Source organism: Ursus americanus, chromosome 16 (assembly GCF_024610735.1).
Source record: "Ursus americanus isolate L20-20 chromosome 16, mUrsAme1.1.p, whole genome shotgun sequence".
Taxonomy (NCBI): domain Eukaryota; kingdom Metazoa; phylum Chordata; class Mammalia; order Carnivora; family Ursidae; genus Ursus; species Ursus americanus.
Window position 1 is genome coordinate 5,569,534 of NC_142142.1, and position 16,600 is coordinate 5,586,133.

General features: G+C 36.2%; 2 protein-coding genes across 2 annotated transcripts; one reads left to right on the plus strand and one right to left on the minus strand.

Annotated features, from left to right (window-relative positions):
• The first annotated feature begins 2,368 nt into the window (after positions 1–2,368).
• LOC123782590 (olfactory receptor 52P1-like) lies at positions 2,369–3,322 on the plus strand. Its single transcript, XM_045782841.2, has one exon. The coding sequence runs from the start codon at positions 2,369–2,371 to the stop codon at positions 3,320–3,322; it is 954 nt and encodes a 317-aa protein (XP_045638797.2).
• Positions 3,323–9,400: 6,078 nt separating this feature from the next.
• Positions 9,401–10,351, minus strand: LOC123782622 (olfactory receptor 52A5-like). The gene has a single exon (XM_045782873.2). It carries the CDS (start codon positions 10,349–10,351, stop codon positions 9,401–9,403), a length of 951 nt encoding a protein of 316 aa, XP_045638829.2.
• Between the last annotated feature and the right edge of the window lie 6,249 nt (positions 10,352–16,600).

Sequence of the window (16,600 nt, forward strand, 5' to 3'; positions counted from 1 at the left end):
CTGATGCTTGTAGACCTACTTTTATTAGTAAGTATGAACGTATCACAAAACAATTAAGCTTATATTTTGTTCTATGTAATTTTTATACCTAGAAATCATGTTTGTATTTCTAGGTGTATTATTTGCTTGCTGCATACCTAGTTCTCTGCCCAACATCCTCTTGAATTTTTGTTTTTCACAAAAGGAGGAAAAATCATGGAACATGGGAAAACCTATAAAGGTATCAAAGTACTCTTTTTATTAAACTTAAAAACCTTTTATAGTTTAAATGTTCAATACTTCTAGTTTCTTGCACCAAGTCCTTATGCTCCTGCTGCTGAAGGATATTTTTTCTGCATATAGAATTTCAGATTGTCATTTTTTTCTCCAAATATATGGTTTTGTTATCTTCTGACCCTTATTGATTCTGATGAGAAAACAGCCATCATTTTTCTTGTTGTTCCTTAGAATGAATGTTCCAATCACCCTTTATCATTGATTTTCATAGTTTGATTATGATATGCCTAAGTGTGCCTTTCTTTGTGTTTTCCCCACTTTTGGGTTTGTTGAAATTCCTGCTTCTTTGATATCTTTCATCAAACTCTCTATATATACCATTCTACCTGAGGTTATGGGACTCACATCCAATGTGGTGATCCTTAACCTAACTTTGGGTCTTTGTGTTTTGGGTAATGCTTAAATTCTGAATTCTTCTGAAATACTTATAATGATTAACTCAAATTTGAATTCTTGCTGTCTTATAAGGAAACACCTTAGATACTTACTCACATAGGTCCAGAGTAGCACATGCTTAAGAGGACAACATGCATATTATAACCAGAAAGTTTTTCCCTCACATATATTATGTGACGTTCAAACAAAGAGGTATTATCAATAGGAACATTTATTAATATTTATTGAACTTTCATATCAGCTGAGCTTAGGAGCAGATATTGGGAACAATTACAAGTTTTAAAAAGACATGTAATGAAGACTGGGGTATGCATTTCAGAATTACGATATTAGGAGGAATTAGATCCTCAGAAGAAGGTTTGAGGGCAATTACTAGAACAAAAGGACCAGATTAGTGAATGATCATGAAAAGATGCCTGTGGCACTGAGACTTGGAGGACTGGATGGAGATTGAGTTGCCCTTCACTGTCACTAGGCAGGTTGCAAAGCCAGGATCGAGACTAGGTGTCAGAGGGCGCAGAACACCAAATGGACTTGCGTTATTTCCCATTAGCTGAAAATGTGTGTTGATAGCAGTGTTTCGGTTATCTGAAAGAATGAAGAAATAAAGCTTTCCAAAAAAAATTCTGAGAGCAGGTAACTTATTTCCAACTCCCCCCCCCCATCACTTAAAATGTTAAATGAACTTTCATGTCAATCTTTATAAAAATTGTGTATGGTAACTTTATGAGATGTTGAATAAAGTTAATTTTCCTTGGATGGCTCAGAAAAAAACAATTTTTCCTTATTACTTGAAACATAGTATATACTTAATAAAATTGGACAGATTGATAAATGCAGTCATATAGGTACTTGTTTTGAATTAAATAAAAAGTTGTGGAGATATAGCCATTGCAAAAAACCTGTTTTCTGGAGAATATTAATTTAAAACTCTAACGGCAGTTTTGTGTTTTTCTACTGCTTTCAGCTGATATTCCTCATTTTTGAACATGCTTCTAATATACTGTCCTTCTGATTATCCTTAAGATCTTTTCTGAAATAAGAAAGCATGTGCCATGGTGAGAATAAAGTCTTATTATTTTTAACATTCACAAGAATTTTGGTTATATTTAAGCTGCTTGGATTTCTTATTCTGCATTCCTATTTGATTAAGTTGTCTGTAGACTACCATGTTGTTAAAATTACAATTGCTTTTTGCATTGTTTGCAATTATTATACATATGTATGCAGACCCCTGTGTGTTTGTGCATGCCTGCACGTGTTTCCGCACTTGATTGAAAATTCCCTGAGAGGAGTGGTCTTTGACTTTCTTAAGGCAAAGCTGATGTCTTTATCACACAACTCAGAAAACTCCCAGGCACAAAGGAGCAGAAATTTTATCACTACCTGTATACTTAGTAGATAATGAAGATGAAAGAGTAGACTAGAATAACACTGAACAGAGAAGAGAAAATTCAAAAAGAACTTGAGTCAGTCTTTTTATTTGCAAATGAAGATCCTGAGGTTCCTAATGGTGAAGTGATTGACCCAACAGCTTACAGAAGTTTCAGAGAAGAGTCACCCCTTTAGATAGCCTGTTTTAGTATGCCTGGGATTTCCATATACTGAATCAATTATTCTGTCAACCCTGATTTTTGCCCATAGGAGACTAGCCCATCTACTTTGTATCCAAGCTTGCAAGCTCTCCAGTTTTAACATGGCAGACAATGTTACACATGGCTACATCTCATCTTTTTTCCTGGTTGGTATTCCTGGTTTGCAAGCTTTTCACTGCTGGCTTGGCATCCCTGTCTTCGTCCTGTTTGCCCTGGGCCTGCTGGGCAACAGCACCATCATCAGCACCATCAAACTAGAACCAAGCCTCCACCAGCCTATGTACTTCTTCCTTTGTATGCTGGCCGTGAATGACATGGCTCTTACCTCTTCCACAGCCCCCAAGATGCTTGGTATCTTCTGGCTGGATGCACATTGGATTGACTTTGATGTCTGCCTAGTACAGTTATATTTCATTCACACATTCTGCATAGTTGAATCAACCCTCTTGGTTGCCATGGCCTTTGACCGCTATGTAGCTATTTGTATCCCACTGCGTTATACCACCATCCTGACAACACCAGTGGTCCTTAAAATGGGTCTAACTGGTATGATCCGAGCTAGCCTTATGGTTTTGCCCTGTCCTCTTCTTATTAAAAGGCTACCGTATTACACTAAATATGTCATCAATCATGCCTACTGTGAGCACATGGCTGTGGTGAAGTTGGCCAGTGCCAACACCCTCATTAACAGAGCATATGGAATCTCGGTGGCCCTTTCAGTGATGGTGTTGGACCTAGGGCTCATAGCCACATCCTATATCAAAATCCTCCAGGCAGTCTTCCGGCTGTCTTCTCAGAACGCCCGCTCTAAAGCCCTGGGCACTTGTGCTGCCCACGTCTGCACTATACTTGTCTCCTACACACCTGCACTGTTTAGTTTCCTAACTCACCGCATTGGCAAGAAGGTACCTCCAAGCATTCACATCATTTTTGCAAGTTTGTATCTTTTGGTGCCTCCTGCAGTCAACCCCCTGGTGTATGGTGTCAAGACCAAGCAGATTCGTGACCGAGTGGTTAGTCTCTTCTTCCCAAGCAAGAAGTTTTCTGAAAACTAAAACATATAAATACAAACCCATATTGGCAGGATCTCTTTCTATTTTCATCTTTTAATATTTCCTTTTCTTTCTCTTAGAAATAAGCTTCATGGGAAGCTTTCCATAAATATTTGCAATAGCTGTTGTTTATTTATTATTGACATTATTTTGTATTCTATATTTATGGATAATATTTTATAATACAAATTTGAAATAACTAAGCTAATCATTGTAATAATTTCAAAATTCTCAGTACATTGGACAATGTAATTTATAAAAACAAATTTTTGCAACTCACACTGTTACATGAACTGATTAAAAATTCTTGAGTAAAAGTCATTATTTTCAAGTTTCATTTTACTTATTGTAATAGTTGTAATTGCTTAACACTCAAATAATGATCACTGTGGGTTTGGCTGTTTATTAAGCCCTTTACATATATTTACTCCTTTAGTCCACAAAACTATACTGTGATATAGATGGTATTATTATTCTCATTGTACCAAGTAGGAAATTGGATCACAGAAAGGTTAAGTAAATTGCATAAAGGTAACTCACCTACCACATGGCAATGTAGAATTGAACCCAGGGACTCTGGCTTTCAAAATATATGCTCTTTATAATGCGATATTATCCACCAATATACTTATACTTACTTGCTTTACGAATATGGGAGCTTAATAGTCTAAACACTTCATTTTTTTTTATCCCCCTACATCTTCTCTTCTTTTAGATAATGTGGTAGATTTCTTAAGTTTCCTTAAAACTCCTTATAAGTGATAAATCTATTACAGTATTTTGACAAGGCCCCAAGCAAGTATTGCTTCTGTTTTACTAGAGAAATATCCAATCAGTTCAGGCTGGTAACATTATAACTATGCTTTCCAGACTTAAGTAAAAATCTAAGAAAAACTCTGAAAACACTACTTATCCACATGTCATACCCCTCCCCCTTTTCCTTTTCTTCTTTCTTTCTTTCTTGCCTTCTTGCCTTCTTTCTTTCCTTTCCTTCTTCTTTTCACTTCAGTGACTATCAATTTGTTTTGGTCACATTCATTTCGTGCTGAAGGTGAAAATGATTCACTTCTTAATTTAATGTTAATTTTATTATACAGGAACACAGAAGAAACTACATTGGGCGTATCTATAAAATGCTCTGTTCAAAATGGTCTTTTACTTTAGATCATCATGGGTTGAAGTGTTCGTTGAATTGGAAATTGTTGGTTTTTGATCAAGAGTGGTATATATTTTGTGGACATCTCATGAACATTTGTGTGTTCTCCGATGAATTAGTTCCTCAAAAACTTTACCTTTTTAGGTGTATCATCTACAACCGTATTCTTATTTGTTATGACTGTGCAGGTATCTTATCAACATCTCCATGTTTATGTTGTAAATAGTTGTGTTTCTTTATAATAATCATGTAGTTCTTCCATTTCCTCAATGAGTCTATATTGAGTGGGTTTACCAGATATCCTCGAGCTGGGTTTTGGGGGAAAAAGTCATTTAAATACTGCTTCCATCACTGATAGCTGGGTTAATTATAAATCCTAACTTCATCATTGGTAAATGTGGGAAATGGTTTTTATACTTTATAGCATTAAAGTAAGAATTCAATGAGACAATGGATGAAACATAATTATCGAAATAGTCAACACAATCTCCCATATACACCAATGTTCACTGCCATGATAGCCATTGAAAATATGAAGATCAATTAATAAAGATATTTTTCCAAATGTCTAAATAGAACTCCCAACTGGATATATCTACAAGAAGATCCTATTTCTTCAATTCAACATGCCCCAAAGTAGACATTTTGCACTTATTCCCCCACCCAAACCATCCTAAGAAAATTTCTTATCTCAGGGAATAATATGTCAAGTCACTGAAATTAGTGACACAACAGTTACTGTCATCAAGTATTTATTAAGTGTCAAATATAGGCCAAAGATACATGAGAAATTAAATGGTAAAAAAAATTAATTAAGCAAAGAGAAAATTAAATCCACCAGCCATCCCAGATAATATAAACAAAAAATTAAATATAATATAGTTAAAAATGTATAGAAGATAGGGAGCCTGGGTGGCTCCATTGGTTAAGCAACTGACTCTTGATCTTAGCTCATGTCTTGATTTTAAGGTCATGAGTTCAATCCCAATGTTGGAGCCTACTTAAAAAAGAAAATGTGTAGATGATTATCGAACACCAAAAACAACACCAAGTCTGAGAAAAAATCTAATTGAAGAATATTGGAGGAGATGTCAAGAAAAGGCTGATTCAAGCCTTGAATAGTGATGATAATATTACCAAGTAAAAAGGCAAGGGTTTCCAAGTAGAGGTAACATCTCAATGGAAGTGAATAGATGTAGTAAGAAAAGTAAAAATGCATCCAGAAGACAGTGATGTAATAAAAGCAAAAGAAGAATAAAGCTTCAAGGAAAAACATATAATTAGAAAAGAAGTTGGGACATCCAATTAGAGAAGATCTGGTGTGTGGCCTATGAAGGTCATTGGTCACCTTGGGAAACAAAGGACAGTACAATGATAATGGTGAAAGGTACATACAATCTCGTGTACGGGGCATGACACTGGTTTCAGGTGATAAATCTAGTCCAAACTCTGAACTTATTAATTTAATGGCTACAGTATATTTTGTACTTATAAAGCCAACACTGTTCTTGATCAATCACACAGAATACGAATATGCCGAAACCTTGGGACAAACCATCACACAGAGACCAAATCCAGCTTGTGCCTCTATCTGTAAATAAAATTTTATTGGAAAATCACCACATCCATTAATTTATGTATTATCTGTGGAAGCTTTCACCCTATACCAGCAATGTTGAATAAATAGGATAGAGATCACATGATCAAAAAAGCTTAAATCACTTACTGTGTGTCCTTCTACATAAAAAGTTTGCTGGTATATAATTTAGAAAAACAGTTAATTGCATTATAATGTCTTATATTCCTGTACAGTTGTCTTTATTGACCTACCCTTAAGCTTTCAGCCTTCTATCAAAATTTTCTATGAGAGCCATTTATAAAAGCCACAGAAACATTTACAGCTAAACTCTTGAAGAGATAGAGGTCTACTTCATCACTCAGTATTTCCTATATACGCATTCATGTGTGAAATTTATTTTATAGTTTAGTTCTAAGAACATACAAAAATGTCAGTGGCCAAAATGGACATATATAATACAGAAATGAAGTGTCTCCTTTGAAGAATTAATAGTTTTTCTCTTAAACTAATACCTATAGTTATGACAATTTACTTTAAAATTCATTGCGCTTGGATATCAGATTTCAGCTCAAAGTAAATATGTAAACCACTAATGGGAATATAGTCAATATTAAAAAATCAATTCATGTTATCCACTGCATCAACGGGCCGAAGAGGAAAAATCATATTATCATATCAATTGACGCAGTAAAGGCATTGGCAAAATCCAGCACCTGCTTGTGCAGGAAAAAGTAAACTCTCAGTAAACTAGGATGAAAGGGTAACTCTTCAAGTTCATAAAGAACATCTACAAAATCTTTCTACCTGACATCATACTTAATGCTGAAGAGCTGGAGTTCTTCCTCTAAAATAAGGAACAGGGAAAATATGGCACCACTCAATATTCTCATTCAGCATCATACTGAAAGTCTTGGCTAGAAAAATAATGCAATACAAAAAATAAAATGTATACAGATTTAGAAAGAAGGAATAAAACCATTTGTCTATAGACGAACAGATGAAGTACAGGCAATTTTTAGGTAGATCAAATTCTTTTGTGTGATACTGCCATGGCGAGTACATGATGTTACACACCTTTAAAAAATGAGAACTTTACAGCATAGAACGGACCTTAGCATATGTAAATTAAAAATAATTATTTGGGAAATTGGAGTCTTCCAAGAGGGAATGCAGATTATAAAAAAAATAAATAATCTACCTGTATGCTAAATAAATGAAATAGCTTCAGTGAAGGGGATGGTGGGAAAAGGTATTGACTTAACTAACTTTGGAAATGAGTGGAGCGTAGGCATAAAAAGCAAAAGGGACTGTCCGTAAACCCTTTATTCTAGTTGATAAAGTTGTTTCCCACAGGATCAAGGATTAACAACTCTGACATGGCTTTAGAAGCATACTGGAAATTAACAAGTAAATCGGTGACAGATGGTTGAAGCCAGATTTTTCACTGTTGGAGTGGGACTTTACCAATAAGCAAAGGGAAGTAGTTAGAAAGATCCTTGTGGTAATAAATTAATGTTGCAGATATTAGTAAGAACTCTGGATTAACTCAATTTAGATATAAGTGTTTACAAATAGAAATATCTATAGATATGTGTGTAAACATAGGTTAGCATACACACTAGATTCCTTGCTCTGTCAGTCGGGAGAACCCAAAGAAAGATATACCCAAGTAGCCACAAGCATACCTGGGACCCAGTTCCTGGTTTCTAATGCTATTCACCAATGAAAAGAACAAAAGTTCCCAGAGAAATGGTAATTCTAGGACTGGGGCAGGAAATCTCCAAGATGAACTTGGAGCATCTTTTAATGCCATAAAGCTAAAAGTACTCCACACACACACACACACACACACACACACACACACACACACACAATGGGGTTAAGCCAAAATGGACCAAAAGCCAAACAAAAGGGCACCCAATGGTCAAATTGGAACAACATGAACAATAAAATGAAATAACATTGGATTATAACTCAAATTATAACAAAAATGCCCATAAGTCCATACAGATGTAAATAAATGATTGAACAAATTAATAAGTAGGGAGACTAAATCAATTGCCTTGTAAAAGAATTCTAAATAATTCACTAAATTATGTATCTACTCCATCCTCAAGGAGAAGGAACATAAATCCCTACTCCTTAAGTGTGGGCTACATATAGTGATTTTCCTTCCAGAAGTTCAGTATGAAATGGGAATTAAAAAGGAGAAATCCGACACACACTACCTCAGACAAGTAATTAAGGTCAATATATACAATGGATAAATTATGTTGACAATATGTACCTTTGATATGTGATCAACATGGGACTTTAACATGTATGATTTTCCTCCCCAAAGCACATAATTCCAATCTAATCATTACAATAACATCAGATAAATTCCAATGGAAAGGATTCCTATGAAATACCTCAATAGTACTCTTCACTGTTGTCAAGGTCATTAGAAACAGGAACGTCTCAGAAACTTACAGCCAAGAGCAGCTTACAGAGAACTGACAACTAAATGACATGTGGCATCCAGGATGGGATCTTGGGAGGAAAAAAAAAAAGGAAGTTAGGTAAAAATTAAGAAACAAGAATAAAATATGGACTTTAGTAAATCATAGTGTATCAATGTTGATTCACTAACTGTAACACATATATTAATGCAAGAGGACAATGATAAGGAATACTAGGTAGGGGGTCTATGGGAACTCTCAGTAACTACATATGCAAGTTTTTGTAAATCCAAATCATTTGGATTTTAAAAATGTATTAATTTGCATCCCAATACAAAATTAAACACCTGAACCTTCTTAGTGCTCAGATGAATGTAAGTCAGAAAATAACTGAAGACTTGAATGGTGATGATAATTAAAATTATAAATACAAATATAAAATAAAATTATGATGATGAGGTGGAGGAGAAAGATTACTGAAATCAAAATTAGAACAAAAAGTAGTTAGCTCATGATCATCAGAATTATCAACTTTAGAATGAACTTATTGTTTTTCAAGAACCCCGTGAACGTAATACTTTTAATCAGAGGCTAACCACTTCAATTTACTTGTGTTTTTAAGAAAGTTCCTCACTGAAGGATTAAATAAAGGTTTTCATTGTCTAAGCCAGAAACAAGTCTTCATGTTTTCTGCCTTTTGTATTGTCTACTGAGGAGTTGATTCTGTATCCATTAAAGTTAAAATTGTTTAAATAGGAATCAGATCCTGTCTCCAAAGTAAAATCTAGAACTGTATATTTCAGCAGGACAAATAAACTTGAGAAAGCACAAAATCTGACCCCAAACTAGTATTTCTCCAATTGAGAATAAAAATTTTTATTACTTGGAAAAAGTTAAATGAGAAATCAAGAAGGATCTTTAGAGTAGAAAATCTTGGACATCCGATCTCGAATCTGTCTGGTCTTCACTCCATACACAATAGGATTGAGCAAAGGAGGAACAAGCAGATAAAGGTTGGACAGAAGAATATGAATGTAGGGTGGAATATGGAGCCCAAACCTGTGAGTAAAGAAGGAGAAGAAAGCCAGGAGGTAAAACTCGAGGAAGACACAAATATGGGCAATGCAGGTGTTGAAGGCTTTGAGCCTAGCTTCCTTCTGAGGCAGACTGAAGACAGTTAGAAATATTTGGATGTAAGAGAGTGTGATGAAGATTATGTCAAACCCAAGTATAGTGAAAGCCACAAACAGACCATAGATCTTGTGGATTCGAATGTCTTCTGCCGCCAACTTCACGATGGCCATGTGCTCACAGTATGAATGGGAAACCACAGTGGTCAGGTAGTGTTTCAGCCGACATTTGATGAGGATGAGACATGGAGCTACAAGGAGGGCTGCTCTGAGCGTCACGCCAACCCCAATCTGAGTGAGAAGTTTGTGCGTAAAGATGGTTGCATGTCTCAGGGGATCACAGATGGCCACATAGCGGTCCAGGGCCATGGCTAGCAGAATTCCTGATTCAATGCACTGGAAGGTGTGGATAAGCCACATCTGAAAGAGACAGGCATCAAAGTATATTTTTGGCAGATGAAACCAGAATATGCCTAGCATTTTTGGTAGGATGCAGGTACTGAGAGCGATGTCTGTTGCTCCAAGCATTACCAGGAAGAGATACATGGGCTCATGCAGGCTGCGTTCAGATTTGATGATGACCAGGAGCAGGCAATTCCCAAACAGAGCAATGATGTACATGGCACAGAAAGGAATTCCAATCCAGAACTGCACAGACTCCAAGCCGGGGATCCCGATCAGTGTCAGCACCGAGGGCATGAAGACTGTGCCGTTGAGCTTGAACATGTTGGCTTAGAGACCCCTGGTTTAGAGCTTCTGGTTCAAAGTGGCAGTATGTGCTGAGTATCTGTCTTCTGTTTTCTCTTCTCACCTAGAGTCAATCAGAGGCTGAATATAGTTTCAGTGGCACTTTGCCAGACATACTCATTTTTTGATAGGGCAATTAAGTGGGTCCAGGAATGCAGATAGGCTTCCTGGATAATTTATTTCACATTTCAGTTCTCTTTTCTGTCTTTTCATCACCCTCACAACATCTGTTCTTTCCATTTCTGTCTCTGATTCTCTTCATTTCCATAGGTCTGTCTGTCTCTCTCTCACACACACACAGGTGCACACACATACTTGTATACTAACTGGCATCTGTGTACCCACTATTAAGAGATAACACATTTCTATTAATATGAGGGCTTAGGGTTGTGTATTGTCAGTTTAAAACTGTCCCATTGAATATAAGTTAGGTTTTTATTGTTAATAGGATATGGGTATTTAACTGATATATTACATATTCTCTATTGTACCCCAAAAACATTTCGTGCTGTGGTCAAGCAGAAAACAATGAAAGGAATATTCGCTATTCCAGGTGCTATAGGAAGCACTGGGTTAAATACGAATTATAAGTTAGGATCCTTAATGTCAAGAAGACAATACTGGATAATAGCATATGAAAAATATTTAAAATATACATAACAAGCATACAGAAGTGGTGTGACACAGTATTTAGATTCTATCTTTATTCCAGAAGTGGATGCCAGGGAATTTTCCTCCAGAAATTTGAATAAAATTAGGCATTTTAGAGGGAGAAAATAAACATGATACATGAATGTAAATTTCTTGTGAAAGTTTAGAACTGCAGGTTTTGATACGGGAAAATTCTTTCTTGATAGACTAATGTCCAAAAAACAAAGGTTGCTCTCTACTTATTTCTCAGAAGTTTTTCTATTATTAAAATCTGATCAATAAAAATAACTTTATTTGAAAATGTTTCCAGGAAAAATCGGTCTTAATCATTATTATTTTTAGCAAAATACTAAAAATATGAAATTATGAAAATGAGGAATAAAAATTTTCAAGTGCACTGTAATATTGAAAAGGTAATTATATTTCTTCAGTGAGATTCAATTTAGGAATATACAAACTCATAGTAAAAATGACCAGTTTCCATATATTTGCTACTAATATAATTGCTACTCATAACATATAGTCAAATTATTCTTTGTTCCAAGAGAATGGGATAGACTGGCTCACAATTCTTACTAAATCCAATATTGAAGAAATTATAAAAAATAAGGTTTTCCTGGATAAGGTGATACATAAACGTATTAAAATAATAGAATAAATTCAAATTATTTGGAATTACACCTTTAATGAAAGTGTGGTGATTTTCCATATCCCTAACACATCTCTCTCCTATTGTATTTCTCCTTTGACTATCTTTTCCCATACAAGGTACTCTTAGATAGAATCACATAACTCAGTTTCCCTTCCTCAAGTCCATTCTTCCTGCTATGGAAGTGCTAGCATATGTTCCAATACATGCATTTGCTTGCAATTCCCATTTAAAAGGCATTATAATCCCTGTAAGGTTATTTTTCCCTTATATATTGAAACTGGTTAAAAGCAGAATAGAATTCCCATAGAATTAATGCAGAATGGAATTCCCATACCCTTGGAGTCCTCTTAGCATCTTGTCCATGTCAGAGTCGGCATTAACGCCCCACCCCGCACATCCTTGCGGAATATTTCTTTCTTGGCAGAGGGGTGAGTTGAGCTTGATGAATCAGATTTCTGATTTCAAAATTTTCTTTCATCTAAACTTTCGGAACTAAAAGAGATAAAAGTATAAAAAGGCATACCATTTTATAACTGGGGTACAGGAAAACACGGTCTGAGAGACAACGATCAGTCCTAAGGCTGGATTCTACTTTTGATTATGCGTGATAGATGACCTCACTGTGGAATGGTAAGGAAGCCTGTTTAATTCATGAGAAGGTAATTAAAAGGTAATTTGGCTTTATATTCACTTAGTCTTTTTCAATTTAATGTTACCATCAACACAACCCCTATGTAACAGTGGATTTAGGATTTCTGTAAGAGAAAACTTTGATGTCTATTTTTTAAATGACAGCTAAATATCAAATTTCCCAAGGACAAAAAAGACCAGAATGTGTTCCCATTGTTTCAAAGTCTGCCACCTATTCAATGACTGACTCACGTAGATTCAGCCTCTGAACACCTCCACCATTCCCTGTCTCATCTCTCTGATTTTTTTCAGTCTCTGGCTTATTCTTGTTGTTTTCTCTAACTTAGATCTGTCTATCTCCTAATTCACATCTCACTGTATAGCCCAAAGGCTTTTCTTTTTTAAATGAAATATAAAAACTTACATAGCTGTAGAGTATTATACTTCCAGCATCAAGGTTCCAGGAAACTACCTGGATTCTGTACTCTGCCCACACAGACCACTTTCTGTTTAGTGGTTCAGATCATGGATTCTGGAAATAGAGTTTCAACTCCTTCGGAATAAAACATTTTTAAATGCTCCAACACGTATCTCATTTTCCTGTGCTTATAACCTGTTTCTTTCAGATTTTCTCCTGTCCCCATGACTTTACCACCCAACAAATACCTGTTCATTATTCATCCCTCAGCTCAAGCCTCACCTCCTCTACGAAAGGACTCATAGACCTTAGGTCAAAGTCCCTATACCTCCTTTTTTTCTTTTTTTTTTTTAAGATTTTATTTATTTATTTGAAGAGATAAAGACAGCCAGAGAGAGAGGGAACACAAGCAGGGGGAGTGGGAGAGGAAGAAGCAGGCTCATAGTAGAGGAGCCTGATGTGGCTCGATCCCATAACGCCGGGATCATGCCCTGAGCCGAAGGCAGACGCTTAACCGCTGTGCCACCCAGGCGCCCCCCTATACCTCCTTTTTGTCCTCAACGGAAGAGATAGACTGTTTGACTACAATGCATTGAAAATTAATGAAAAAATTTGAGTTTAATTTCCCTGAATTAATTAAATATCAAAAATATACAAACTTTAACGCAGATGCAAATCCACTTGCTGTCTTGCCAGGTGTCTATCTGTAAGGGATAATAAAAGGCTAGGATTAGGAAAAATGAGATTGAATCTAGGAAAAACACTAAGAATCTTTGTATCTTGATGTATAAACTTCATGTTTTTATTATAGCTTTACCTTCCTATGTTGGCCTGAGCAAGAATCCACACCTTTCTCAGTTGAAGATTTGAAGAATTTCACTATTGTTGAGCAAGGAAAAGAAAGGGGAAATACCCAGTAGACCAAGAAGAAACCAGTACGATATTTTCCTCTCCATACCTCTCCCTAGATCTCGCAAGCACCTATAAGAACACATACTCACAACCTTCCTATGTATATGCCTCCTCGTGCTTTATCATGGATGAAGAAATCATTCTCATAGGCCAATACGGAACAAAAAACAGTAGCAGCTTGTGAGCAGGTAGCCCTTGTGAGCAAGGACTATGACGCAATTCTCCTGAGGAATGGAAAGTGACAAAATCATCTTCGCCACAGGCCACAAGTTTATCCAATTATCCTATTATTATTATTATTACTGTTTTATATGGGGAAAGGATATACAAAAAGTGTGATGCTGGACGCTTTGTACAAAGAGACACCAACCACACCTGTCCAGGCAGGGAGTGTGACAGAAGTCTGTAGGCAAAGATCTTCATCTTCATTGTTGAAGGAAAGAATGTCTAAAGGAAACATGTTCCAGCCTTTTCTTCATGTAAATTATAAATACACTGGTTTTTGTTTTTTTCCTAATTCCCACTGTGACTAAAGTAGACTGAGAACAGATGTGTTACACAGACTTGGCTTAGATTTTGTGTGCAGTGAGGACATGGCAGTGGGAGAGCAAAGGCAGTGTTATCATAAAATAATGAATGTGAGGACAGAATTCTAAGTCTGGGATTCCTTCTGTGTGGTGGATTCCTTCTGTAAAATTATCAATGGTATTTCTGAAGGAGATAAGGGGGCAAAATAAAAATCATTAATTTCTTCTTATCAAACAGTGATTTATACCAAGGTCTGCCTGTCCAGTTGTGCGGCAATGGCCAAATGACTTAAATTTTCTTACGGTATTCCTCTCACCTATGAAAACAATAATATTTAGACTTGCGAAAACAATTATGGGTATTTATGAAAACTCATGACATACAATAGGACATGTAACAAACCCAATAAATGATGGCTAATGTACATGTGTTTGTTATATGTCATGAATTTCCATAAACTTAAAACTGTTTTCTGGGCAGTTCTCCCCTTTCAGCTTTGTTTGTTTGTTTGTTTGTTTCAACTGGAAATGGCAAGTATTTTATTTATGATATAATTGTGGTACTTGATCTATCTTAGGGATAAAGTTTTGGAGCTCATTGTCATAAAGATGGTTAGTAAAAGCCACGCTAGTGGAAGAGATGTCACTGAGAGTGCGTTTGAATTTTTTCTGTCATGTTGAAGTCCAGAGTTTGGCAGTCCAAGACTTCTTCGTTTGCTACCCTCTCTGACTTTGTAAGACAATAAAGAAGAAGCAAAAAAAAATGGAACTCTTGATGAGCATAAAATTGAAAAAGAAAAATAGAAAACCGTTGTTTGGGGCGCCTGGGTGGCACAGCGGTTAAGCGTCTGCCTTCGGCTCAGGGCGTGATCCTGGCGTTATGGGATCGAGCCCCACATCAGGCTCCTCTGCTATGAGTCTGCTTCTTCCTCTCCCACTCCCCCTGCTTGTGTTCCCTCTCTCGCTGGCTGTCTCTATCTCTGTCAAATAAATAAATAAAATCTTTAAAAAAAAAAAAAAGAAAGAAAAAAGAAAACCATTGTTTGTACTAGTATTTTTTTCCAAAATCAATATGTGGTTTCATGCTGCTATGTCTTTGGACAGTTTATTTTTACTAAACTGAACTGATTTCCCTCTTTAATGGGTGAAATCTTTCTTCTCCTTAGCTTTTACATGAAACCATTTTCCTAAACATTGCTTACTTACCCACTGCAAACACAGTAAACTACCATAAGCTCACATACTGAACAATTTATCAAACATTATTCAATTTACATTTTCCAACATCATCCAAGTCATAGTTAATTGATATGATCACAAATAGTCAAAGCTATTAACTAGTAAAGAACCAATTATCCTATAATTCATACCTGTTTCAAAGAATGCCACAAAGGTAACAGGCTGGACATAGGGGTAAATAGGACCTTGGTCTATGTTTGGCGTTTACCAATGTATTTGGGCAGAATTCTACATCACTGGAAAATAAAATAACATAAAGAAAACTTTTTGCCATCAGGTTTATGTGAGGGGGCATTTAGGGGGGAGTGAATAAATCTCAGGATTCTTTTTTCTCTCTCTCTCTCTTTTTTTCTTTATTTGAGAGAGAGAGAGAGAGAGAGAGAGAGAGAGAGAAAGCACATGTGCAAGCAGAGGGAGTGGTGAGGGAGAGGACAGAGAGATTCCTCAAGCAGACTTCCGGCTGAGCTTGGAGCTGGAAGTCAACGTTGGGGCTCAACGTGGGGCTCTTCCCAGGACCCTGAGACCACATCCTGAGCCAAAACCAAGAGCTGGCTGCTTTTACTGACTGAGTCACCCAGGCACCCCATAAATTCTACAATTTAACAACAACAAAAATGCAAATTTTAAAAAGTGGGCAAAGGACTTGAGTAGACATTTCTCCAAAAAATATACGTAATTGAACAGTTACCACATGAAAAGTTGCTCAATATCACTAATCATTAGTGAAATAAAAATCAAAACTTCGATGTGATGTCAGTTTACAATCATTGGGATGGCTATTGTGAACAAAAAACAAACAAAAACCAAGAAAATAACAAGTGTTAGGCAGCAGGCAGAAAAACTGGAACCTTTGGATATTGCTAGTTAGTATAGAAAATGCTGGGGGAAACAGTATACAGTTCCTGTAAAAATTCAACATAGAATTGCCATATGATCTAACAACTCCGGTTCTGATCATATACCCAGATGAATGAAAAGCAGGGGCTCAAACAGGTGTTAGCCCTCCAATGTTCATAGCAACGTTGTTCACAATAATTAAAAAGTGGAAACAATACAAATGTGCATGGATAAACAAAATGTGATCTATTCATACAATAGAATATTATTTAGCCTTTAAAAGGAATGTAGGGGCGCCTGGGTGGCACAACGGTTAAGCGTCTGCCTTCAGCTCAGGGCCTGATCCCTGCGTTATGGGATCG

Bases quoted from the DNA above. Each gene is read 5' to 3' on its own strand.
- LOC123782622 (XM_045782873.2), bottom strand. From the start codon at position 10,351: ATGTTCAAGCTCAACGGCACAGTCTTCATGCCCTCGGTGCTGACACTG.
- LOC123782590 (XM_045782841.2), top strand. From the start codon at position 2,369: ATGGCAGACAATGTTACACATGGCTACATCTCATCTTTTTTCCTGGTT.